At 42.7% G+C, this 27,144-nt stretch overlaps 1 protein-coding gene across 1 annotated transcript; it reads left to right on the top strand.

The window, feature by feature from the left end:
• Positions 1-1,239: 1,239 nt before the first annotated feature.
• Positions 1,240-24,074, top strand: CERS5 (ceramide synthase 5). Its single transcript, XM_072654662.1, has 10 exons — positions 1,240-1,550; positions 16,276-16,381; positions 16,822-16,952; positions 17,557-17,614; positions 18,397-18,447; positions 19,039-19,131; positions 20,188-20,316; positions 20,417-20,523; positions 20,898-21,054; positions 23,187-24,074. Exons 1-10 carry the CDS (start codon positions 1,354-1,356, stop codon positions 23,337-23,339), a joined length of 1,182 nt encoding a protein of 393 aa, XP_072510763.1. The 5' UTR covers positions 1,240-1,353; the 3' UTR covers positions 23,340-24,074.
• The last annotated feature ends 3,070 nt before the right edge of the window (positions 24,075-27,144 follow it).

Below are 27,144 nucleotides of genomic sequence, written 5' to 3'. Positions count from 1 at the left end.
TGCGTTTGCCTTTTCTGTAAATCAATAAAATATCCAGCTGCTTCTTGTAGGTGCGAATCTGAACCCTACCTTTCCTTAATCACACACCTCCGCTTCCCAAGCCTCTCCCCATCCAACCCATCCTCCATACGACTGGCCGAGGGATCCTCCTAAAGGTAGGTCTGGTTACATCCTCAGTCCACATTCAGTAACCTCTTGGCCCTCTTGCTTCTAGGAGCAAGTATAAACTCCCCTGTTGTCCCTGACCCTTCCGCACCTTCCCGGTGGTCTTACGTGGGTAATCAATGTGCCCTTGAGCCCTGGGACCCAACCAAGCTGGCCCGTGGATGCGCTTGCCATTCGGGCGGCCGCTTCGTCTGCCCGAAGTGCCTCCCTCCTCACTGGGACTTCGGAGTACCCGCACCCCTGGGCCCCCTTCCCTCTTCCGCCCCGTGACCCTGCACACGCATGTACACACACGTTCACGCTGCTCCGCCATCGGACCGCAGTCCTCTTGGGTTCTGCATGAGCGAGGCTTCGTTTGCGGTAAACACGTGCTGACTGGGGGCTTAGCCGAATCCCTCCCTGGCCCAGCGTCCTTCCGTCCAGCCCGGAAAGGAAGGCTGAGGAGCTAAGAGGACGCCCCTCCCTGCCGCGCCCCACGAGTGCCGCGGTGTCGGGAGGCCGGCCCGCTCCTGCAGTGTCCAGGGAGGTGGCGGATGGGGGCGCCGTCCGAACCCAGCGGCAGGAGGCTCGGAGGAGCCCGTGTGGGCTACAGTGCAGGCAGAAACGAGGGCCTGGGGGTGTAGGGCCTGGAGCGGCGGCTCTAAAGGGAGGGTCGGGGCCCAGACGCGAGAAAGAAATATAGGGCCTGGAGGAATAAAAGAGAAATATAGGGCCTGGAGGAACTAGCGCTTAGAGATCTAAGGAGAAGAAAGAGGCGTGGCTGCCAGGAGGGGGCGGGGAGGGAGAAAAGAGAGGGCGGGGAACAGGGACTAAAGACGAGAGAAGCCGGACTTCAGGGAGGCGGGTATGATGGGCAGGTCCTTGAGAACAAAGAGGCGTGGCATCGAGGAAAGAACCTGGAGGGGGCGTGGTCAGGCCTCGGGATTGGAGGGTCAGCCCGCGAAGGGGCGGGGCCGGAGCCGTTGGAGGCTCTGAGGCGAGGCCTGGTGGGGGGGGGCGCGGCGGGCTGAGGGAGCCGGGCCGGGCCGGGGCGGAGCGGATCTGGAGGCATGGCCCAGGGGAGCGCCCGGCCCTTGGGGCGGGCCACGGCCGGAAGGGGGCGGCTCCTGGCCGGGCCCCGCCCCGCGGCAGCCTCCCCGCTAGTTCGGTTGGCTCTGGCGGCGGCGGCGGCCGCGGGGCGGGGGAAAGATGGCGACAGCGGCGGTGGCGGGGGCTCTGGGCCTGCTGTGGGACTGGCTGTGGAGCGAGAGTTTCTGGCTGCCTCACAACGTGAGCTGGGCCGACCTGGAGAGGCCCGGCGTCGGCAACTACCCGCGGGCCCGCCACGTCCTCTCCGCGTTCCCGCTGGCAGCCGGCATCTTCTCCGTGCGCCTGCTCTTCGAGCGGTGAGAAGCGGCGCCCGCCGGGGACGGAAGGGCAGGGGGCGCCCGGCGGGAGGGCCGGGGCTCGGGCCCGGAGCGCAGGGGGCTACGCTGGGGGCCCGAGGGAGCGGGGCGCGGGGCCGCCGCCGAGCCTGGCGCGCGGAGGCAGGAAGGACTGCGGAAGCAGCCCGCCTGCGGCCCGGGCGGAGCAGCTGGGGCTCGTAGGCCTCTAGGCGCCCGCCCGCCCGCACGTGCTTCTCGAGGGAGGCTGCTTTGGGAGGAGCGGCCCCTGGGCGGGCTGAGGCGCCGGAGGACCGCGGGTGAACCTCTCGGGCTGCCATGGAGCCCGAGGCCCCCCCAGCCTGGGTGGGGAAGGGTCCTTGACAGACTGAGGGGCGAGAGGCGGGGGCGAGCACGGAGGGGCCGCCATGGGGAGTCCCGGCACCTCTACTTTCGAGTGAACTTGGGGTTGGCCTTGGAATCTGCTGGCCTGGTGCATAGACTTGACCAAACCTCTTCGCTTTCTTCTTGGACCCCTCATCCTAGGTTTCTGGGGATTGGGGTTGGTTGGTCTGAAGGGCAGTGCCCCCCGAGTGCCGCAGTATCCCAAGGACCGCAAACATCTGCTCAGGAAAGTAGACATGACATGTATCCAAATGCCACCCTCGCTCCTTGAAAGTTGTGTAGACAGAGTCCCAGGGCTCATTACACGACATCGTGACTCCAGCCCAGGGGGCACTTAATGTTCCCTTTCATCTGGGTCAGATGTTAGCAGCACTTATGGATAGACCGGTACCTCCCCTGAGAACGGGTAATGTGTGTGTCTGGTGGGAGAAGCTCCTACTACCCAGTTGCTCTCTGAAGACTTGGAGGTTTGCTTGAGCTGCTGAATAAATGTCCTTCCTCTCATGGAGTGTCCATTGGTAATGGTCATCCCCAGTGTGAGCCTTTGTGAAGTGCTGTGCTAGCTCATTTATAAAACATTGATCTAACATAAAGAAACGTTGTATAACATAGTAAGAGCTAGGAGAAATAGGAGGATGTAGAAAACATGTTCCCTTCAAAGAGCTTACGTTCGAAGTAGGGAAAATGGCAAGAGTTAGAGAACCCATCCCATGCAGCAATGAAGTTGCTTTTAATGAAAACAAGTGGGAAAAAGGGAAGCCTGAAGATCTAATGTCTTGTCTTAGGCTCCAGAAGGTAGTGTTGTTATTTGCTTTAAAAATTTAACCATCTTCACTTGTAGGCACTATTTCCTAAAGTGGGTCTTCAGGCCACTTGGGATTCTCTGAGGTAACCTAGACTCCACTACTGTACCTTGAGGCAACAAAACTCTGAAACCTTTTTCACAAAAGGTTGACTGAAACCAAAGGAAGGGGAGAATCGGGATGTTTAGATTGAAAGAGGGTTGTGCAGGTTAGCTTAGTCTGGTATTCTTGTAGGCTCCCGTAGGGAAGATGTGTCTGCTTTTACATAATGATTATGTATTCTGTGGGAGGACGGGAAGATTTCCTGGTGTCAGTGGTGAGAAATAAGTTCTTGATTATAAACTTCCTACGTGTTTGTTTGTCTTCCTCTATTAGAAAGTAAGATTGGACACCCCACCTCCCCTAAAAATGAGGACCTGGGTTCAAATGTGGCCTCGGATAGTTATTAGCTGTGTGACCCTGGACCAGTCACTTAACCCCATTGTCTGCAAAAAAAAACAAAACAAAACTCCTTGATAGCAGGGACTATTTTGCTCTTTATATACTCAGCACAATGCTTTACACATAGTAAGCACTTAAATGCTTTTTAATTCATTCATATAATAACTTATAATCCTATATACATCCATCTGAATTTGCAAAGTTCTAGATCAGTTGTGTCAAACTCAAAAAGGGGGCCACTAAACTGTACGTAAGGATCCCTATGAGCTGCATGTTGACTTTGAAAACCACATATTAACATTTTCTATTGTATTTTTATTTTGTCACATATTTCCCAGTGACATTTTTTTCTCCTCTGAGTTTCACTGAAGTGTGTTTGACACTCTGTTCTAGATGACTGTAAATGCTACATCTTATCTGAAAAAAACTCTTTCTGAGCATTTCTGTGGGGCTATGGGCACTGAGCTGCTCATTGTGAAATGCTTAGTTTTAATAATGTCCAGGTTTTTAAAGGAATGAAATAGGAGGCTGAAGGATACTAACTGCGGGGACACTCCCTGGCTAGTGAGGATTTGGTCTCTTGGCCTTGTTTGGTGCTGGGACTCTCAGGGCCAGTAAAAGACTTGTTTTTCCTTTCCACATTGGGACCTGCTCTACAACTTACAGGACTGCACAGTTGGATGACTGAGTCTCTTGGTGGCCTCCTTTCCCAGGAAGAAATGCTAGAAACTGCCCTTTGGGGGGGGGGGCATAGAGAAGAAGAGCCTGATCTTTGGGTGTCATTTGAACATCGAGCTGCCTTGAATTGAAGTGTTAAACTGATGAGTTGCTTTTCTCTCAGAGACAAAAGGAAAGGGCAAGATCCAAAGTGAGCTTTCCCCTGTGGGCTTTAGTTGGTTAAATCCCAGTTCTGTTATTGATTTGCTGTATGGCTTATAGCTCTAACATTTTGTGACAGAGCATGATGTCTTTTGCCTCGTAGGCACTCACTTTTGTTTGAATGAATAAAGAGTGCGTGGACTTTCACCCTTGTCTCTTTCGTGCCCTGGGTAGTAGCATTGAAGCTAGGATATATGGTCTGATTCAGAGGGGAGAAATCCTTTATAATCTGGGGCATTAAACTTCCTGGTAACTTTTCTACCTGAGACCATAATGCTTTATAATTTAGGAAAGTTCAACAAAGTTCAACAAGTTAATATAAGTAAAGATATTCCCACTTTACAGATAAGAAAATCAAGACAAACCAGAGGTTTGTCCAAGGTTACATACACTAGCAAATAAATGGCCAAGTTGGATTCAGATTTAGATAACAGATCATTTTCTGGAGGAAATTTAGAGAAGGGATAACAATTGTCATCCTCTCTTTGATTTCTCCTTCTTTCCTCTCTGACATTTTCATTGATCTGTGACCTGACTCAGATATGAATTCAGTCTTAGAGGTGGAGTTGTTTCAGCCTCAATTTCCCTGCTAGATGTCATCTAGAGTTAATTTGGGGTTATATAGGAGTTCAAGACTCAGTGCTGCCATCAGACATCCTTGCATTTATTGTGAATACTGTGGAGCAGAGAGGGCCTTTGTGATGCTAGAGGGAAATTGCTTTGTGAATGGCACATGAAATTATGTTGCAACTCTCACTGTTCATTCTTCCTGTTCCTTCTCCGTTGTCCCAAAGCAGCCTCTCTGGGTAGTCTAAGGAGAAGCCTTTTCATCAATACTCTCCTCAGAAACTGATCCCAGCCGGCTGGGTGGTGACTCAGAATCTTTTCTGCTGCATGTTTTTCAGATCTTTCTTTTCTTTATCTCCTTGGCCTTGCTGACTACTGTAACCTAGCTTTCTCTCTGTTTTTTCCCACTTCAGTGGAGGAAGTACTTTTTCTCCCTCTTCCTGACAAGCCAGATGTCTTTCTCCTTCCCCAAAATATATCTCTCAGGCTCCATGCAATACAACTGGATCTTCTGGACTCAGCCTTAGTAGGTCACCCAGACTGAGTAGGGGTGTGAGGGAGTGGCTGCTGGTGAGCAGAGCTAGAAGCCTACTTGCATTGCTGAAGTTGTTCTGTTGGGCTGGCAGTTTTTGAGTTGTAAATTACAGAGCTAAATCAAGTTTGCTTATCTAGCCAAGCAAGATTGGAGGAGACAATCACACACACAGCCCTTATCTGGGAGGCCCAGCTCGTTAATTGGCTCCAAACGGTTAAAAAAAAATTCTCCAGCCTTTCCCAGAGAACTTTTTCTCATCTTTTCTATGCAGTGAATATAAGGCTCTACAGATGGTCTGAATGATGTCATGCAGGGGATTAGGTTTCAGACTCTCTCAGTAGAGACAATACATTCAATCAGTGAGAGAAAGCAGAGGCTCGAACTGTATCAAGTGCAATCTCTCAGCTACTTCCTGTTGCAGAAAGGAGACAGGGTCTCCTCATTCTATTAGGAGCTGTTGGTTTAGTGGTGAGATTAAGAAAGACATCCAGTAAGTGAATTTTTTCTTTTTTTAATTACATACTTGTGACGATTAATAAGCACAAACATTCTAGCATAAAAAGAACAAAAGAGGATTGTGTAAGTCCTGTGCACTTTCTGTCATTGTCTTTACTGTGAACTTAAGCATCAGCAAATGCAAATAAACACCCGAATTGCATGTAAACTTTTGTTACCTACATTTTGTTTTCAAAAGTGCATATTCAATTTAACAAAAAAGTCAGAAAATTGCCTCCTTTTTTTTTTGTTTTTGCCCCTTTCTGAACTACTTATTCTTTTTTAAATATTTCATTCAGATGCTTTAAAAATTTTGTTGCATCCCTTGACACTTCCGCTAATTCACTGTCCTCTCTCCCCAAAAGCTCTCTTTTACAAGAGACACGTATTGTCACACAAAACAAATCAACACATTGGCTTTGTCTGAAAGTAAATGAGGGCAAGCTTCATCAGTTTTCTAAAGTCATCACTGGTCACTGCTTTGATCGGAGTTCTAAAGCCTTTCATAGTTTTTTCCTATATGGTCTTGTGGTCATTGTGTAAATTATCTCTTAGTATTGCTTATTACACTCTGCATCAGTTCAAACTATGAGTCTACCCAAGTTGCTTTGAATTCCTTATTTTTAATTCCTCATGGTACGGTAACCTATTATGCAGATTAGTCATAGTAATCTATTATATATTATGCCATAATTCATTTAGCTTTTGCCCAGTCGGTGGGCATCCACTTTATTTCTGGGCCATTGCTGCCACAAAACAGGGTGCCATAAATATTTTTGTACATATAAGTTCTTTCCCTTGGTCTTTGACTTTTGGCACGTTGTAGTATTGCTGATTGATGGATCAAAGGATATATATAGTTTTGAGTATAGTTTCAAATTATTTCCCAGAAATTACTGAATAAATTCATGACTCTTAAGTAAGAGTATTCCTCGTTCTCTCTTTCTTCAGTAGTACATGTAGGTCTTTCCTCCCATTAGGATACGATAATTAATATTTATATAATGCTTTAAAATTTACAAAACACTTTTCTCACAGTATCCATGGGAAGTGGTCAGTGTGAGAGTTATCTCACATACATTTTTCCTGATTGCAGTTTTTATTTTTTTTATTATTATAATCTCTGTTGGTGTTCAATCATGTCTGACTCTTCATGACCCCACTTGGGGTTTTCTTGGTAAAGGTATTGGAGTGATTTGCCACTTCCTTCTTCAGCTCATTTTATAGATGAGGAAACTGAGGCAAATAGGGTCGGATGATTTGCACAGGATCACACAGCTATCAAGTGTCTTGGGCCAGATTTGAATTTAAGAAGATGAGTCTTCCTGACCCAAGGCTCAGCACTTTATAGCCATTGTGTCATCTAACTGCATTATAAACTTCATCAACAAATATTCTATGATAAAGGCAAAAGGGATTGTGTTTTTTAAAATGTTTTTTAAATTTAGCAAAGTAATACCAGAGTTGTTTTGTGTGTTTGTGTCACCTTCTAAACTTTTTTTTTGTATAGTTTGACTAACTCCCTCCACCTTAATCCTTCCCACCCCAAGCACTCTCCTTTCTTTCAAATACTTTCAACATATTGGCCATGTTGGAAAACGTGCATCTGATTTTGCTCCTATCCTGTTTCTTTCCACTACCTTGTGTGGTTCCTTGGCCTATCCCTTGGGGCTACAAATAGGAGGTCATTGAGAGTGGGGGCTGCACCATGTCTTTGTATCTCTAGGACCTAGCACAGGATCTTCCACAAAGATATTTGATAGAATTGAATACCTATCCTCTTTTGTTTTAAGATGGGAGTAGTTTTTTTTTTTTAAATTTGCCCACTTGAGGGATTTATATTTAAGTCAGCTGCTTTCCAAGGAATTTACTGATTTCATTTCATGTGTATTCACTGTTGCAAAATAAATTCTAGTTTATTACAGGGAAATAACCTAGGTAAATTATGTGGGAAAGGGCTATCTGGGTGTCCCCAGCCTTGGGCAATGAGGGAGGCCCAGAAACCCAGAAGTAGGGAGAAAGTAGGACTTGTGAATCTGTGGCATAGTGATTAGCATTCAGGGCTAGAAGTCTAGAGACCCGAGTCCTAGACTTTGCTCTGTTACTGACCAAGCTACCTGTGTTATTGTGGGCAAACCACTTATGTTGCCTCTGAATTTTGTCTCATTTTCTTCAGCTACAAAATCACTAAGCTGGCACTAGGACCCAGAGTTGTGACCTAACTCTAGTCTTCTGTTGTACCTTCCTGTCTTACCGAAGTTTCTTCTTTTTGAGAGTACAGGGGTGAGTTGCAGGAAAAATGTCTTCCTTTCCCCCTATTATAATACCATCTCCTCTCCCCCTTACCTTAGAGTATAGGGCTCAGGGTGAAGAGTGGAAACACTCTAAAATCTTCAGGGATTAGTTACACTAAAGGGTGAGACTCAGAGCCTTCTCTTGTCAGGGTCCTGGATTTCATCAGGCAAAAAATATTCAACTCCACATTCTCCACAAACGGTTTTCCAGGAGTGCAGAAGTGGGGTGCTATTTGTCTTATCCTTTGTTCTTCATCCACAGTCATTATTTTTGGAGTACTGACTATGTAGAGCTCTGGGAACACAGAAGGAACATGAGAACATGTCATTCTGCTAAAAACAACTTTAGAGGTATTCCATTGCCTATAGAAGAAAGCATAAACTCTCTAACCTGGTATTTAAATCCTTCCATGAATCTGATAGGTTCCTATCTACCTTTCCAGCTTTATTTCATATTATTCCCCATTTGTGCATTCTCAACATTCCATCCAAGGTGGGCTCCTGTTTTCCAGTTTTGTCCAGCCCTTTTCTTCTCTGTATTCCCACAAGCCACTCTCTGTGTTGGAAATACACTTCTTCCATGTTTCTGCCCATTGAAATCGTACTCTTCTCTCAAGGCCTACCTTAGAAGAACACTTTTTCATTAGCCTCACCCTGACCCCCATCCCCAACCCTGTCATATTTCTTACGGTACTGTTGAGGTCTCCTTGAATTTATGTGATCATGTGCATGTGCTGAACCTCACCTTAACTAATTAGATTGTAAGTTTCTTAAAGATAGGAGCTGGTTTTCATTTTTGACTCTGTGCACCTGATGGGGTCCCTTGAATGTAGGCAGGGCTTAATGATCTTACAGTTTAAGTGAGAAAAGAGAACAGTTATATAAGAAAAGGTCAGAGAACGGTCCTTAGAAATTGTAGAGTTGGTCTTTTCATTTTACTGGTGAGGAAAGGGCCTCCAGAGGTGAAGTGGCTTACCTGATTTGGTCCATACACCAAAGGCCCAACTCTACTTTCCCTCTTACTCACACATACTCTGGGTTTTGCGCAGGAATTTCCTGATTCACTTGATTTTACACCATACTAGAACAAAATAACAACATAGTTCTTTTTACATGTGTCCTCTGTCTGGAAGCTCTGACCATACCAGTCACTGCTTTATGTTCAGTTATACAAAATGGTATTTTAAAAATTGTATCTTTTCTACCTCAGGCTAATTTGTCTTAATAATATTAACAGCTGGAATTAGTCAGCCATATTTGGCTTTCCTACACATCTACATACATGCTTTTTTTCCCCAAAAAATTTGCCCTTGGCAATCCTTTTTTTAAATTTCATTTATCCCTGTGAAATCTGGCACAGTGCATTCTGTTGTAATAGCCAAGCAGCCAACATATTTTAAGGAAACTTTAATTATCTCTATACAAGTAAAACATCAGAGGTACTCACTAAGAGACATTGAGTTCCTTGAAGTCTACTCTGAACATTTATATGAGAGTGAGATTCCCTAGAAGAGTAATTCACCCCAAAGAATCTCTGTTCTTAGCCCATCAGAATGAAAAGACATTTTAATAGTCCTTAAATTTGCCACTGAAGTATGATAACCAGTCCAAAATCAGAGGCTTGTCAGTCCCCCTTTGCCTGTTGTGGAGAGTCACTAGTTGGCCAGCTCCTCATGCTGTGGTTCACGATTGATGTGGTCCCTCTACCCCTCAGCCTCTTTCACATGTCAGCTAGCCTTCAGGGTTACCTCATCTCCCTTGACTCCTGCCTTCTTTCAAGCAATATTATTTGTACGTTTAGGATCCATTACCTAAATGATGAATGAGACATTCAAAAACAGGTGGTCTGCTTCATGCTATACCTGTTTTAATAACCAGTAGCTATGTAGCTAGTTAGTGGCAGAGCTAGAATTTGAACCCAGGTCTTTCTTCACTTGAAATCAGTGTTCTTTTCACTGAGTCAGCAGGGTGTAATAGAAGGAAGGCTGGATTTTGGAGTGTGCATCTGCAGCAGATATGTGGGTTTGGATCTTGATTCTGATATTTAATAGCTGTGATCTCAGACTGTTTACAACTTCACTTCACCTGTTTGCTCTTATATAAGAGCATAGAATAATAGTTTAATCCAGCCCTACCCTCTCACTTTATAGCTGAGGAAAGATGATAATAAAAAGTGGGTGATAATACTTGTAGTACTTACTTCACAGGATTGTTTCAAGGATCAAATAAGGAAATGTGTATTTTTGTACACCTTAAAGAATTATATAAATGCCAGGTGATATTGTTACACCACTTTACTATGGGGTTTGGATGTAATATACTGAAGAACAATGATATGCAGAATATTTTGTCAATAAATGTAAATTAATATCTTAAAATCATAACCCATTTAATATTTAACCTCATTAGTTGGTTCTGTGAAAATTACATTAAGTAAGTTTCTTTGCAACAATGTTATAAATGTGCTATTTTTTCTTCCTGTGATGTGGAGGTGTGTGTCTTATCTTGAAACCTACCTTAGAAACCACAAAGTCACAGAAGATACATCAAAAACCATCTAGGCTCAACTTCATTTTACAGATGAGAAAACTGAGGCCTATTAAAGTTAAGTAACTTGCCTAAGTCATTTGTGCTGGTCCTTTCACTATATAATGCTATTTTCCCTGTGTTACCCTGCTTCCCCTGTCTGAGGTCACATGGGGTGGTAAAGTAAAGAGCACTCAATAAGACTAAAACTCAAAGGGACCTGCATCTGGTTTCTAATTTCTATCCATACCTGGCCACCCATCCACCATACCATGTTCTGGTTCTGGAGGGGATCTTTCAGGTCAGGAAAAGGTCAATATTGGCTTGAACTAGTTCTGAAAAGTTGCTGCAAGACCTTTTTTGAATGTGATACTCTAGAGATTAATCTCTGGATGCTGCCTAATTCTTATATTTTAAATATTTATTTAACTATTTAAAAATTTATATTTGGTTTTCTTGTCTTATAAGGAACAAGTGGGAACTAGTTCTGTAATTTCATTGGCTAAGGGATTGGTATCAGTTCCACTTGTAGTCTTAGAGAGTTACCAGGGGTTAAGTGATTTGCCCAGACTCATGTGTTGTTGTTCGGTAGTTTCAGCCCTGTTGTACTTTCTAGAGCCCCATTTGGGATTTTCTTGGCAGAGATACTGGAGTGGTTTGCCATTTCCTTCTCCAACTCATTTGGCAGATGATGAAACTGAGGCAAACATGATTAAGTGACTTTCCCAGGGTCACAGTGTCTGAGGCCAGATTTGAACTCAGGAAGGAGAGTCTTTCTGATTCCAGGCCTAGAGCTCTATCCACTGAGCCACCTAGCTGCCCCTAGAGTCACATAGCTACTATGAATCTTTCTGGCTTTCTATTCATACTACACCACACAGGCTATCCTATTAAGAATCACAGAAAATTTGAAATGAAGAAATATTTATTAGTCATTTTGCACAAAACACTTTAGCACTCTGTAACAATCAGAATTTCTTGAAAAGAAGTCAATTCCCTGTCACTAAAAGTGTTTAAACAGTGTGTTGATACACACCTGTTGAATGTTGTAGAAGGATTCTGTGTCAGGATTGTAATGGAAAATGCAGTGGATTTTTAACTTCAGAATCCTAGATTCAAGTGCCCACTTTGCTACTAATTCATTAGGTGACCTTGGGCAAAACAGTTTACCTTTCTGAGGCTCAGTTTCTTTAACTATAAAATGAGAGAGTTGGACTAGGTATCTTTAAAAGTTCCTTCCACTTCTAACATTCTGTGATTCTGAGTCTCCACCACTTGACTATCTTTGAGACTTTGGGTGCATCATTTCGACTCTTAAGCCTTCTAAAGGAAGATGACCTACTTAGCTCAAGCTTGTTGTAAGGCTCAAACTAGATTCATAAGTGGCAGTTCTTTGTAGCTAGGATATAAATGAAAGCTACTATTATCAATGGAGTGAGATTAGATGATGCCAAAGCCTTCTGACTGGAAGATACAGGAGTCAGTAATTCAAACCAATAAGCTCCAAACATTTTTGATTGTGCACCCATCCCATCTAAAAAACATGTTTGAGCGTACCACCAATACAAGTTATATCTATATACTACTGTAGTAATGTGTTACCTACATTATAAAATATAGACAGACTACAAATGGAAATGACATAAAGATTAGATAAATTATATTTTGAAGTATTGACTTAAAAAAAGACACACCTGTGAATGTATTCATTGTTGGGAGTTCCAAGTGAGGGCCTTTTTCCTAGTGCAGATCAGGACCCTTTCTGCCTCTGAGAGGTCAGTGATTTGCCAGGGTTACCTAGCAAATATGTGCCAGAGGCAGAACTGAAACTCTAGTCTTTGTGCCTGCTAGGCCCATTCTGTTATAGAGACCAGCACCTTTCTGTATTTGATTAAAGAATGAGATCAATATGATTAAATAATGAATCATTGTTTTTTGAAATCTTGGTGTAACGCTTTGTGATATACTATGACTGGAAGGTCTGCTTTTACACTTATCTTGTTCTTGATTTTGTCATACCTGGAAAAGACACCTAGCACAGATACATAGATCCAAATAGAGGAAATGCATTGCTGGCAGCATTTACTAAATAGTGATACTCATTTCAGTCCTACCTACCAGTTCTGCAAGGTTTTTGTTGAAATTTGGCTAGTAAGTTTTCATCTTACCTGACTTTGGTTTTTGCTTTTTCTTTTTATTTCCAACACTTGGCATAGTGAATGAATGCTTGATCTTGCAAATTAATTAGATATTGAATTTTTATATTTTTCACAAGTGGGTTCAAAAACTTGTCATTTGGAATATTCTTAATCAGGTTAGGAAATTCTGTTTCTGAGGTTTTTAATCATGCCAATTTGAAAATTTTTATAGGGGACATACCCCATTTTTTGGCAACAAAAGCTAAATTTTTAAATGACTTGCTAATGATGGCTTCATACTGTTATTATTTAATGCTTTAAGGTTTGCAGTAAAATATACTTGTACGCATTGGGCCTTGCCTTTATCTGTCTTTGAGGCCAAACAGAACAAGTCTTCCTTATGATACGCCTCAGATACTTGACCTGTATTTACAATAGCACTTCTAGGTCTTCTCTTTAAGTTAAAAATCCTTAGTTCATTTCACTAACCCTCATACAGCAAAACTTCAAAGCTTCTTCTCCATTTTGATCCCCTCAAAAACTTTGTAAAACATGATGCTCAGAACTGAACAAAATATTCTAGGTATGGTTTCACTAGAGGAGAGTACATTCCACTACAACACTGATTTAAACTATCCTAAGCTGGTGGGAAGAGATTTTTCCTTTTAAGAGCCACAAAGACTTTAAATTCAACTAAATTCAGACTAAAAAGACAGAACCTCCAACCTCTTGGTCCTAACTTCATAAAATGTGAGTGCTGAAAGGAACCTAGGAAAGAAGGGACATGACCTAATGAGGTTATATACCTAAAGATACCTTAGGGAGCCCTCCAGTCACAAGATTGTAGATTTAGAACTAGAAGGCATCTCTAAGACAATCTGAGCCCATGTCCTTTTTTTTTTTTTTACAGATGGGGTAAATGAAACTCAGAGAAGCACATTGACTTGGCCAAAGTTCACAAAGATTATTATTAACATAACGAGTAGAACCTCACCCTTGTGGCTCCCCTGTCCTTGTTCAGCTATACTTACCATGCTAGATTCTCCTCTGTTTTTATAGTCCTTACCGAAGGAAAAAGGCCTCTACTAAATGCTTCTTAGTGAACTGAACTGAATTACTTTTAGATTCAGTGCTTCTGCCTTTGCACAGAGTTGTGTCAGAGGTCACTTCTACATCACCATTTCTGACAAGTCGTCTGTACCTCCTAAGGCAAAGCCATACCATTTTGGGATAATTTTAATTAGTAGAAATTTTTTTCTTTCTATTGGGTCAAAACCTTCCTCTCTATAACTTCTTTGCATTGGTTCTAGTATTGCTAGTGGTATCACATCATCGCATATGGTGGCATCAAGTAATTAAGTAAAACTTTCACATGACAACCCTTTAAATTCTTGGATTCTGTTAGTACATTGGCTACCCTCTGCTGTCTCCTCTTTTCCAAATTAAATATCTGTGGTCCAGTTCTGTATGGCATGGTGTTCAGACCCCCCAGTACTTGGTCATCCTCCTGAGATGCATTCCAGTTTTCTGTTGTATTTCCTAAAATGTGGTACCTAGAACTAGATACATGATTCCAGATATCTCCTTTACAGTAGGAACACTACTGCAATAATGTCACTGCTGTCCTGGATACAATGTTTCTGTTAAAGCAGAGTTTATAAGAAACCCTCAGATCTTTTTCACATCACACTGTTGACTGGTATTGAGATTACATTCTATCAACGTTTCCCAGATCCTCTTCAGAGTAGCCATTGTCTATCAAGTGCCTCCTTCATCTTATTGTGCAATTGATTTCTTTTTAACCCAAGTGCAAGATTTTACATTTACCCTCATAGAACTTCATCTTATTAGATTCAGCCTAGTGCTCTAGCCTTTCAAGAGCCTAACACATTGTCATCTAAGGTTTTAGTTGTCCCTTTCCTTATGTCATCTGCAAGTTGAATGTATGTGCCATCTGTGACTTCATCCATATCAGTGATAAAAATGTTAAGCAGCATACAGCCAAACACAGATTCCTGGAGTGCTGTGCTGAGACCTCCAGCCATGTTGGCATTAAACCATTAACAATCTTTGAATTTGGCCATCCAGTCAATTTTGAATCTATCCGCTTGTATTTGTGACTAACCCATATATCTCCATCTCCTCTGTAGTATTCTGGAATGCTTTGTTAAAAGTTTTGCTAATCTTAGGTAAACTGTATCATCATCATTCTCATCTATAAGTTTAGTTACCTTTCAAAAAAATAATGAGGCAAGACTTGTTAACAAAACTATGCTGGCTCTTTATAATCACTGCTTTCCTTTTTAGATACTTACCAACCATCTCTTTATCTAGATTTAGCAACCCTTTGAAATCTGCTTTTCCAGAATTTAAGGTATGTGTAAAATTCTGCTCAGATTTCTTTCCCTTCATTATTACAAATTCTAGGATGGAGAGGTCACTCCACCCTCCCTCCCAAGGTTCCCATCGTTTCCACCACAGCAACCAGTTCTTCCATGTTAGTGAGAATTAGATCCAGAATAGAATCTCCCTTTGTTGACTTCTCTACATTTTGAAAGATCAGATTATCACTAAGACAAATCAAGAAGTTACTACCTGCTTAGCTTTTAACAGAGAAGAAAGCTTCAGTAGCTGTCTAGATAACTGAAGTTCCATCTCATTACCAGACCTGTGATCTGTTTCTCAAATTACTCATTTAAATTTTCTTTTTCTGACCAAGTAGTCTGGAGTATAGTCCAGTGACAAAATTATTTCTGTTTCCGTGCAGCATCACCCTTTTTTCTCTCTCTATCATCACTATCACATCTCTGTCATTTGGTTACTAGTTCCTCACATGAGTAAACCTTCTTAATATTCTTCCACCTCCTTCCTCTTTTACATATCTTGTTTCTTTTGAGTAAGATATACTTGTCCAAAGCCATAGTTCAGTCATGGATTTCATCTTGTTTAAGTTTCTGAGATAGCTGTGAGCTCAAATTTACCTTTTTCCGTGAGGACTTCTCGTTTGCTGCCCACTCTGCTACCTGAAGCATGAATCTCCTTTATAATGTTAACTGACAGATAGTCATCCAGCCTCTACTTGAAGGCTCCTAATGATGAAGAAATCTCCACCTCCAGAGACATTCTATTTCATTTTTAAATGGTGCCAGTTCTAGAAAACACTTTCTTAAACTAAGCTATATAATCAGCATCCCTGATGTTTCCTTATAGTCATTCTAATTCCACCCTGTGGGACCAAGCATAATTAGACTAATCCTTCTAGATGATAACCCTTCAAGTATCTGAAGACTGAAATACCTTATATGCCACCATTTCTCTCCACCTAAACATCCCTTGTTCTTTCAGCCAGTCCAACTTTGTTCTCTGGTTGTCTTTCTCTGGTTGTACTTTGATCTGTCATTGTCCTTCCTAAAGTGAGCATTCAGAATTGAACACAGTACTTCAGATGGATTCTGACCAGGGCAGTGTACAGTAGTATTACGACCCCTTTTGGATGGAGGTCATAATCATAATCTAGTCAATTAGTAGCAGATTCCGAAATGAAATTCAAAAGTTTTGGCTTTCAGCACATTGCTAGGCCCTCCCCATCATATCCTATTTCAATCAAGTGCTTTCCTTGCTGAAACAAATTATATTTAGAATTGGCTTTTGGTTTGCTCACTGCAGGTTTATTGCTAAGCCATGTGCAATTCATCTTGGCATCCAGGAGAGTGCTCCCCACCAGGCACAGCCCAATGCCATCCTTGAGAAGGTGTACACATCCATCACAAAGGTGAGTCAGTAGAAAAGGGGAAAAAGACAGCTCTTGGGGAAAGAGTTTCTTAAAGGGTGAGAGCAGAACAAGATGACATCTATGTGGTTCTTACTCTGAGAGGTCCACAGAGGAATCCTATAAGGGGATCCAGGCTTCCAGAGCTATAATATAGAACACTTCAAGGTAGCAGCAGCATTCTAGTCATTTCCTGGCTTAGTTTCTATGAGCCAGTGCCTATTACATCCTATCCTGAACCTTTTCAGGATACCCCCTTGGGAGGGTATATGGCTCGATCAATTCCTTCTGACAAGGGATAATATAAAAATGAGCAAAAAAAAGAAAACTTTAGTTGTATAGGGTGGGTGATCCCTTCTTGAGCTGCAGTGATTAGAGGGTAAGGCCATTGGTATGGAAGCGTTGAGGAAGGGAACGTTCTGATTACGGTCTTGTATCTGCAGTGTCCTGATGGGAAAAGGCTAGAGGGCCTCTCAAAGCAGCTGGATTGGGATGTCCGAAAAATCCAAGGCTGGTTCCGCCATCGGAGGAACCAAGACAAGCCCCCAATACTCACTAAATTTTGTGAGAGCATGTAGGTCTGCAAGTTGTGTGTGTTTGGGGGGGGGGGGTTGTTAAGGAAGTGGGTAGGAGTGGGCTATTTCCCTTCGGTATAAGGACACCTGTGGCTGGGTGTGTTACCAGATTAGAGCTAGTACTAACTAAGCCATAAGTGTAGTTCTAGCCTGTTCTAGGTAGCTATGGACAGCAATAAATACTCTTAGGTTGTGCCAGCTGTGATGTGAATTGTCATCTTGGAAGGAAGCCAATGAGTTGGTAGGCATTATCCTCAGGAACAAAGTGTTGCTTTGACCATTGGCATAGAAAGGAAAAACTAAACATTATCCCTATCTCCACCCTTTCTTACCCATACCCTCCCACCTATAGAATCTGTTCAGGAGAGGAGACAGAAAACTAAATGATACCTAGTGAAACAGACATAAACAGAGGCCAGAGGATCAACACTGTTTGTTGATATAGCAGTATGTGTCCCTAGCCTAAATTTTCATTCTAGGCTTTTAGCAGCAGCAGACACAGACACCATTCTGATTTCCCACTCCCTCCCTATCTCAAATCTCCCAGAGACTTTGTTTTATCTGGGCTTGTGTCTAACTGATCTCTACTCTCTCCCTACACAGGTGGAGGTTCACTTTTTATTTAGGTATATTCTGCTATGGGATCCGGTTTCTCTGGTCGGTGAGTCTGGCCTGGACAATTGATGTATTCTACTAGCTAGGGTACCAGGGGTCAGGGTTGAGAGCCCTGGAACCAACACTTCTGTCATTATTTTTTCCCTTATAATGGCCCCAGCCCATATTTATATGCTATGCAGATTGTCTTTCCTAAAAAAGCTGTCTAACATAAGTGCTGCAAGGCTTCTAAAAGTAGATATTCCAAACCTTTTTTGGGTCATGGACCCCTTGGCCAGTCTGGTGAAACTTAGGGACCCCTTTATAGAATCATGTTTTTTTAATAAACTGAGAAGAAAATGCTTACTTTCAGTTAGAGGTTAGTTCCACCTAACTTTTCAGATTCCCTGAAATCTAGCTGTTGACCCCAAGTTGGGAGCTCTTGCTTTAAAAGGTTCCATGAAAGGACAACTTTTGATTTTTTTGCATGGTATTATCTGCTAGTTGAATCAAATGGAGTCTTTTCTCTCCTGCTATTCCCCATATTCAGGTGGAGGTTTATAGGTAGACGCTATTGTTTAGCATTTATAGGTAGACGCCTTGACTTTCCCTAGAGTTATCCCAAACATTCGCTATATGTGGAATAATACTTTATTATCTTGATGGATGAACTCAGATCTAAACCTGGCAAACCTTTTCTGAACCTGGCATATGACTCATCTTTCCTCCTATCTTGTCTTACTTCCCTTCATATCTCCCATGTCATACAGAAAGCGTGGGGATGTAGGATTAAGCTGGGATCAAGCTGCGTTCCTGAAGACTGACCAAAATTCTCTGTTCTTTCCTTAGTCACCATGGTTCTGGGACACCCGACAATGCTGGCACAGTTACCCCTATCAGGTAGGAATTAAGACTTCAAAGAAAAGCCCTAAAACCTTGGGGATCTCAGATGAAGGGGCCCAAACAATGAAACCAATGGCACATTTCTTTTGATTCATCAGAGGATTGGAAGGCAGGTCCCCTTGATGATGTAGCATGGTATCTGCAGTGAGGTTTGCTGTTTTGTCCACAGCTGTGACCTCTTGGATAAGCTAGTACCACATATGACCAGTGTTAACTTCATGGAGAAACATAGGAGAGCTACTAGAAGAGTGGAGAAAGGAACTTACTTACTGAAACCCTATGCTGTGCCTGGTATTCTGAGCAGTCTTACTGTTGCTTTGCCCCAGGATGAGCATCACCCTTTTCTGGCAGTTAAAAGAGGATAGTTGAAGTGGTTGAAAGGAAAAGTTAGGGGAGGTTGGTCTGAGCACCCAGAAGAAGGTTTATGTCTGTGCCATATCTAGGGCAAGAGCCTTGGAGTCACTCTGCATAGTCTGAGTGGGGTGGGTTTTTTGTTTTGTTTTGTTTTGTTTTTAAGGAAAGGTTGGTTAGAGAGATGGAACAACTTTGCTTAGTTAATTTCTAATTAGTTCTCCTTACCTTTTCTAGCCTCTCACATCTGGCCTTTACTACTACTATATCATGGAACTGGCCTTTTATTGGTCTCTTATGTTTTCTCAATTTATAGACATTAAGCGAAAGGTAAGAATATTGTCTCCTAACAAGCTCTTATCTTTCCCCTTCCGTTCTTCTCTGGCAAATACCTTCATTGTCCAGTGATGGACCCTCTCTTTTCTCTGGTCAGGATCTCAAAGGAGTAGGTAATAGGTTTAATGGGACTATCATTTTTGGAAGACACTATTGTATTGAATTGGGAAAGAAGGATTGATGGATGTGCTCCATTCTATTTTAGACACTGGGGACAAATCAGCAAGTGCTAGACAGTCTGGGTTAAAAGACCTGGCAGAACTTGAATGAGAGAACAAAGAGACATGGTAAGGATTCAGGCCTAGCATATAGATGAAAGTTCTACCTGCAGCTGGTGACCATTGTTCTGTGCATCCTGTTCTCTATACTTTGGTTCCACTAAGAATTACAGATTATTAGAACCTTTTGTAACTTAGAGATCATTCAGTTCCAACTCCTGATTTTTTCCAGATGAGGAAACAGTTCTAGAGAGAACCATAAAATAAGAGATGTTAGAAACAAGTTATAGATCATCTGCTGAAAGTTCATTTTATAGATAAGGAAACTGATTTTTCCATAGTCACACAGTGAATTAATGGCAGAGCCTAGAATAACCCAGTTCTGACTCCCAACTCTAGTGTACTTTTTCATTGCATTAAGCTGTGAAACTTTGAGCTACTTGGTGGCAGATGGAACCAAAGCCTTAAATCCTCTCCAGAAAAGAAGAACCTGATTTAATTAATGCTCTTTATGTAGTTCTGCTAATTTTCTGAGAAATTGACAAACCCAGAACTAGCTTAACAACCACAGTCTATGCATCGTCTCAGTATCTTAGGCATAAAAAATGAAATGTCTTTCTTTTAGGTTATGCTCACAGATTTTTGGTCTGAGCATTGGGGTAGGTAGCACCTTGCCATGGCCCAAATGCAGGCAGAAGGAAACTTTCAGGGAGGGAATAGTCATGGGAGAAAATTATATGGGATATGGAATTGGCTAGTCCCACTTAAGGCCTTGGTTGAGGGCTTCCCACCCCACCCCTGGACCTTGCCTCACCCACCCATGCCTTCCTAGGATTTCCTGATCATGTTTGTACATCACCTGGCCACCATTGGGCTCATTACCTTCTCCTACATCAACAACATGGTGCGAGTGGGAACACTGGTCATGTGCCTACATGACACCTCGGACTTCCTGCTTGAGGTGAGACCTGTCTCCTCCCTCTTTGTATTTTGTTCCATTTCCCACCATCCTGAGAGGTCTGCTTCCCTCTCCCATTTACTTTTTCTTTCCTTCTTCCCAGGCAGCCAAATTGGCCAACTATGCCAAGTATCAGCGGCTTTGTGACACATTGTTTGTGGTGTTTAGTGTCATTTTTGTGATCACTCGCCTTGGTATCTATCCATTCTGGTGAGTGCCTGGGCAGTTAGTGTTCCTAACATTCCTAACTGTGGCGCAGTGCTATCCTGTTGGCAGCTTAAGGAATAGAATTTGGGAACTTGGCTCTTAAGAAACTCATATCCCCTGCTAAATCTGAGTATACATATGTACTATTTCAGGATTTCAGCTGCCTTAAGCAATATGCTTTAGAGTCAAGGGCCCAGGCCCCAGAGTCCCCAGCTCATTTGGTGTGTCCCTGACCATCCTTCCTCTTAGACAACAGAAACATCCCTTTGGGAAGGAATTTCACCAAGCAGAAAGAATGAAAAAACAAGTCTCAAACCCTAAAGTTTTCCATTTTGTTGCCATCTCCCATGGTTTCACTCTTGGCTTCCCCTCTTTAGGATCCTGAACACAACCTTGTTTGAGAGTTGGGAGATCATTGGACCTTATTCCTCCTGGTGGCTTTTCAATGGCCTTCTCCTGGTCCTACAGATTCTACACATCGTCTGGTCCTACCTGATTGCTCAAATTGCTTGCAAGGCTCTGGTTCGAGGAAAGGTGAGGGTCAGAGCTGATTCCTGCCTCCAGGTCTGGCTGGGAAAATTAGGGGTACTTAGAAGAGATGTCCCTTTCTTCTCTCCCTTTTTCCATGGCACTTAGTGAACAATTTCTTCAAATGAGGCAGGGAGCCTGTGGCTTCTCACTTTTTCCATTTCCTATTAACACAAATATTTTACTCTTCTTCCTCAAAAGTGAAATAAGGGACAAGGGGAACAAAGACCCATTCTTTCAATGCACTGAAAAATGATGTAGGTCAGGAATATCTGAGGTTCTCCAGATTTTCTTGAGGTGGCCTTATCTAGGCTTCTTGTTCCCTCCCCTGCTTTCTGGGATGAAGGATGTAAATATCTTTGATATCCCAGGGTGACTAATTTCAGTGCTTTGAAGTAACCTAGGAAGATAATTGGTTTGAGAGGTGCCTCCTTACATCCAAGGACAAGGTCCTCTGGCCCCTAAGAGAAAGGACTGAAAGCTCTGAGAAAGCTCCTCACTACCAGGCTTCTGCTTGAATATATTAAAGCAGAAAGGAAGGGAGCTTTCAAAGAGGCTTCTGACTGAATCAGTTCTTTAAGTTCTGAAGTAGTCAGAAAGGGTCCCAGACAGAGCATTTTGGTTTTCTAATGCTGTGCTGTCATTACGAGGCGGTAGGTTATGCTGGAGGAAGGAGCCGTTTCTAGAACTTGAGAATGAGCTTGTGCAGCCATGTCTGTAATGTCTCGTGTTGATGTCCCTCATGGCTGCTGCTGCTGGTTCTAGAACTTGCTTAGTGTCTCTCCATCTTGCTGCAGCTATCCAACATCTTTCTTCTCTCTGGCTTCTCTCTCCTGACCAGGTGACCTAGCCAGGAAGGATTAGACCCCGACTCTATATTCTCAACTCTTTTCTCACCTCCTTCCTTTTCTCTGTGCCAAGTGGGAGCTGGACAGTTTCATCTCTTGCATGTAAGTGCTCTGCTGCTGCTGCTGTTCAGTAGATCGTGTTTCTTTATGTGTGTATTTTCTTTTTCCCTTTATCCTTCTCTTGTCTTCTAAGGCCCTATCCTTACTCCTGACTTTGTGGAGTGATTTGGCAAGGGGCCACTGCTGCATAGAACTGAAGCTATCATGCTCCCTCCTTGAACCTGACTGAAAGGAGTTGGGCAGTTTTTTTCTGGAAGGCACAACCCTCCAGTACCCATTCCTCAGTCTGCCCCCTGGTGGAGATTTCCTGGTAAAAACAACTGTTAGGTTCTGACATCCAAGCCAGATTGAGAATTTTCTAAGTCATAAAACTTTAAAGTTGCAAAAGCTCGAGATCAACCCAACCCCTTCTTTGTGCTGAGATTCATTGTTGTTTATAATCACAGTTCATATTTTTATAGCATTTAAAGGTTTACAAAGTGGTTTCCTCACAATGACCCTGAGAGATAGTTTAAATATTATTATCCCCATTACAGATGAAGAAACTGAGGATTACTCTAAGTCAAGTGACTTGCCTATGGGTTACATTAAGTGGAATTGAAGCCCAAAGCTAGTAACTGGAAGGGCCAGGAGGCAATGTGGGCTGCAGTACTCCTAAGTCAGTTTCTGTTACCTTCTTTATCATGGTTCTGCCCATCCATTGGGGAGGGTGGGCTAGTTGTAACTGAGGTGAAGGACAGCAGGATCTCCTGGAAATTGCCCAGCCTGGGATCAGCACTTGAGGGACTGAAACAGCCTAGTCTGTGAGTTTCCACAAGTACCGGGGAACTTAGGAATGAAATGGGGGGTATTAGGAAGGTCATCAGTTACTTCACTTTACTACTGATGTTCTTAAAGTGGTTAGGTTTCTTACCCTTAGAGTTTAGAAAAATATAGGGAAGACTAGATTTTCCTCAACTTTCCCAATTCCTACTGTATGAGAATTTAGTTGTTTTCTGGGAAAAGATGCTGAGACAGATCAAAGTTGGACCAGAAGGAATCTATGGAAAACCTACCTCTGTTTGCCTGTGTCAAAGATGGTGAGAGAATTCAGTTTGAGAGTGTAGATACAACAATTCCCAGAGCAGGAATTGAGAGTATCAATTAAGAGACTAGAAACTACATGGCAGAGAGCATGGTTTTAGTTGCAACTCTGTTCTCACTATTCTTTCTTTGGCCCCTCCTACCTAGGTATCGAAGGATGACCGAAGTGATGTCGAGAGCAGCTCGGAAGAGGAAGATGTGCCCACTGGCAACAAGAAGTGTCCCGTTGATGGCAGTTCCAGCAATGGTGCCAACCAAGTCAATGGCCACATGAGAAACAAATGCTGGGCACAAGAGTAGGGTAGGCTGATGTGGTGACTCCAGGACACATGAACTTTCAGGGTCACTGGCAACCTGCTCCCCATGTCTGTTTCCCCACCCATAGCCCCACTCATGTGTGGCCATGCGGACCCACCAGGCACTGAGGAGAGAAAAAGAAGCAAACATTTTCACTTTTTAAAAAACTCTGCCGTTTTGTATTTAATAACTTTCTTGTCAGTAATGTTATTTGCTGTGTGTGCGTGCGTATGTGTTTGTGTGTGTATATATACATGTGATTTGGTGGGTTGGGGCACAATTCTGGACTGGACTTCTTGAGCTATGCCTTGCCCCTTCACCCCCAATTTCAAGTTCTGGCTGCATTCCTGGATCACATTGACTTGTCCTTGGATCACCATTCCCATCTTCATTGTTGCTTATGGCTCTGGCCCCTTGAACTCTCTGAATAGAGCAGCCAGTCTTGACCCGTTTTCTGCAGTGGAGCCAGGAGGCAGCATGTGATGACCATTTCATTGGGACAGAAGAACTCTAGATGGATGGCCAGGATTTATTGTGGCCCTTAGTTGGACTCTTTCTGTACCAGCCTCCCTCTTTCCCCCTTCTTCCAGCAGCACCAGCAGCTGATATCCTGCTCATTACTCAATGGTACTTGGGGGTGGGCTGATGTTGGGGGAGGGCAGCAGCCACTGGGGGAGCTGTTACCATTTTATACCATTGTTTACTCTTTTCGGTGATTAAAAGTGCTTCAGCCCTCCTCTACTGTTCCAGCTATTAAAGTGACTACCTACCTCACTGGATCCATAGATTGGAACCGAGGGTCTTAAGAGGTCTAGCTCTCCACAGAACATTAAGGGAAAGTACATCTGAGTTTTAGCTAAGAGCTGCTTAGTAAAAGAAAAATGTAATTCCTCCTAAATTTATAAAAGACTGCCATATAACATTTTAAGAATGAATCAGGTGAATCTTTCTGACCAGATGATTTCCTCTTAAGTTCACACTATTATATCTGAAGAAAAGGCCATATAGATGGTCAAGTGAACATCTGTTACATGGGGCAAGTCACATAACCACAGAATCGTAGACTGCTGAAAGGGACTTCAATGGTCACTTAGCCTAAACTACTCATTTTACACAGAGAGAAACTGAGGGCCAGGGCAGTGAAGTGACTTATTTAAGATTAGAAGCAGAGCCAGCTCTAGAACCAAGGTCTCCTGACTCCACATCCCATGTTCTGTACCGCACTGGGTTAGGACTGCAGTTTCCTTATCTGTGAAGTCAGGTTTGGAATAGATTATTTCAAGGTTCTTTCTCCCCATCTCAGAAACTCTGAGGTCTAAGGAGCCAATAACTTCCGATCCAGACCTTGAAGCTTTCCCAAGAATGTTGTCTTGCCATTTGGTCTCCTGGAGTTAGGCCAATTGATAAGAGTTTGGAAAAATTAAGAGAAGACTGTCTACTCTTGGACCCTTTCTTACAGACTTCCAGCTTGATAGGACCTATCAAAGCTTGCATACTGATCTAGGGTCCCACCTTCATGTTACAATGAGACATCAAAATGCCTGTTGTTTAAAGACCAGTCTGGCTAAATTCAGAGAAGTACCATCAGGTTTGCCGCAGGATGATGGATTTTTTTGGCCACAGCAACTTGTGAAGATCATCTACTAATTTATAAAGGTGGATGTGACCTGCCTCAGTCAAAAGAATAACCACATGGATGAATGATAACTTGAAGAATGTGTTATCTATAGGCACTGGTCTTACCAAAAATGTTCATAAGATTTGGATCTAAATTTTAAGAACCAAGTTACTGGTATATGTGCCACCAGGTAATTTCCGACTGACATTGATGCAGATTAGAATTATGATGACTTACTGTATCCCCTACTCCCCTTCTAGAAAAGTTACTTAGTCAGGGTGACCAAAAAAAGGGCCTAGAGTCGATGTGGGAGAATGTATTTTCCAGTAGCTCAGCTTCAGTTATCTAAACTTGCTTCCTGAATCTGCCACTTACCAGAATAGTTTATCCTGATGAATATGTATAATCAAGAATGTCAGAATAGTCAGACAACAAACTAAATAGCTTCAACTAGTTTTAGGATTTGTAGAGAAACAATTTCATATTGATAACAAGCCCAAAGTTTACTGCACCTAGCTTACACAGGACTACATCATGTAGCATACATAGTATTCCTAGTGTCTTGGTAGTGGGAAAATGGATAAGGCTTCTTTTCCATTTGAAAAGGCTACTAATGTTAGTTTCATGTGCACAGTATAAGTGCCAGTGCAGAACTGAGTGTCTTGCAACTCAGTCTTAATAGCCTGGGGACCACTGAAAACTAATAATTGGTCACATGGCTATTATTTGTCACTAATAGCTCTCCTGAGTTATCATGGCATTTGGGTTTACTATTCAGTTCTTTTGAGGAAATTTTAACTTGAAATATTCCAGATCTTTTACAACCTCCCCTGATGGCTATAAAGTGTTTAGAAGGGCTAGAAGAACCTCTCAAAAACTAATGGGGAAAAGGGAAATGGGGACAAAAAGCATTTGGCCTCTTTTGGGTGGGACATGGGTTATCAGCCTGTCCCTCTTCTATCGACACATTTGTAGAAGAGCTAAAATAATAAAAAGGAAACAGTTCTAACATAATAAAGTGGGTTCAAGCCAAGCAAGGCTTTACACATATTCCTGGGAGAACATGAGGGACCAGTTGAAAGTCTAAGCCTGTCAAACTATGGGCCATTTTCGTTTCTGAGAACGGGAATATGACAAACCATAATCATGGTGGTAGTTTCTCTGTAGATTTCAACTTTACGCAAATGACCTAGCTAGCACCTGTTATCCTGTAGCCAAGAATAAAGGAATCTGTGAGTTCTCTTCTGATCAATACGGACAGGCTTCCCAAAGGGCACAGAGTAAACCTACAAAATAGTCTAAGGAGATTGTGCACATGGCAAACAAATAATTGACTTGAGAATGAGTGACTAGAAGCAGATATGAGCAGACTATCTAGGAGCTGATGAAAAGGAGGTAAGCAAAATTAGAACACTCAAGTTATCATCAAACCATCTTTCATTTCTTTCCTTCTTGATCAGTTACAAGTTCTCCAGGATAAAGGTAAAGGTAAAGGGCTTGAGTTCATGTTACATGAGGATTGACTGGAGAACTGGAAAAAATTAGGGGGAGAGACTTGAGCCTTGCTGCCTTCACACAAAAGAGGAATTAGACCTGTTCTGTTTGGCCCAAAGGGCATATCTATGAACAACAGGTGGTATTTGCAGAGAAGCAAAGTTAGGCTCAATGTAAGGAAAACCTTTCTAATAATTAGATCTATGCCACACTGGAATGGACTCCCTTGGGAGGTCATAGGATCACAAATTTAGTCAGAAGGGGCATCATGTCACCTAGCCTAATCCCTTATTTTAAATAAGGAAACTAAGGTCTGGGGAGGTTGTATCTTCCACACAAAGTACATGGGGTGTTCGGGAGGACTAGCACATCTAGCGTGAAGGCTTACTGAGCCATTTTCAGAACTGTCCATCCACTTTTGGTGTCCAATTCTCACTCAACTCTGACCTGCGACTCCAAAAAAGCTAAGCACGTAGAGTGGGCACACCTCAGTAAAACCATCTCAGCAGACAGGCTAAACCAGGTTGAGGGTAACCAATAGGCCTCAAACCCATGTCTGCCCCAAACATGTGAAGACTTTCCCCTGGCAGAATGGACAGATGAGATTTGTTCTGATGGCCATGAAGAAGACTGAAGCAGGTGCTATAAGCTGTAGAGTACTTAGAGCTCAGTTAGACACTGAAGACACCATGGTCA

This window comes from Notamacropus eugenii, chromosome 3 (genome assembly GCF_028372415.1).
Source record: "Notamacropus eugenii isolate mMacEug1 chromosome 3, mMacEug1.pri_v2, whole genome shotgun sequence".
Lineage (NCBI taxonomy): Eukaryota > Metazoa > Chordata > Mammalia > Diprotodontia > Macropodidae > Notamacropus > Notamacropus eugenii.
This window is presented reverse-complemented; position numbering and strand designations above follow the sequence as displayed.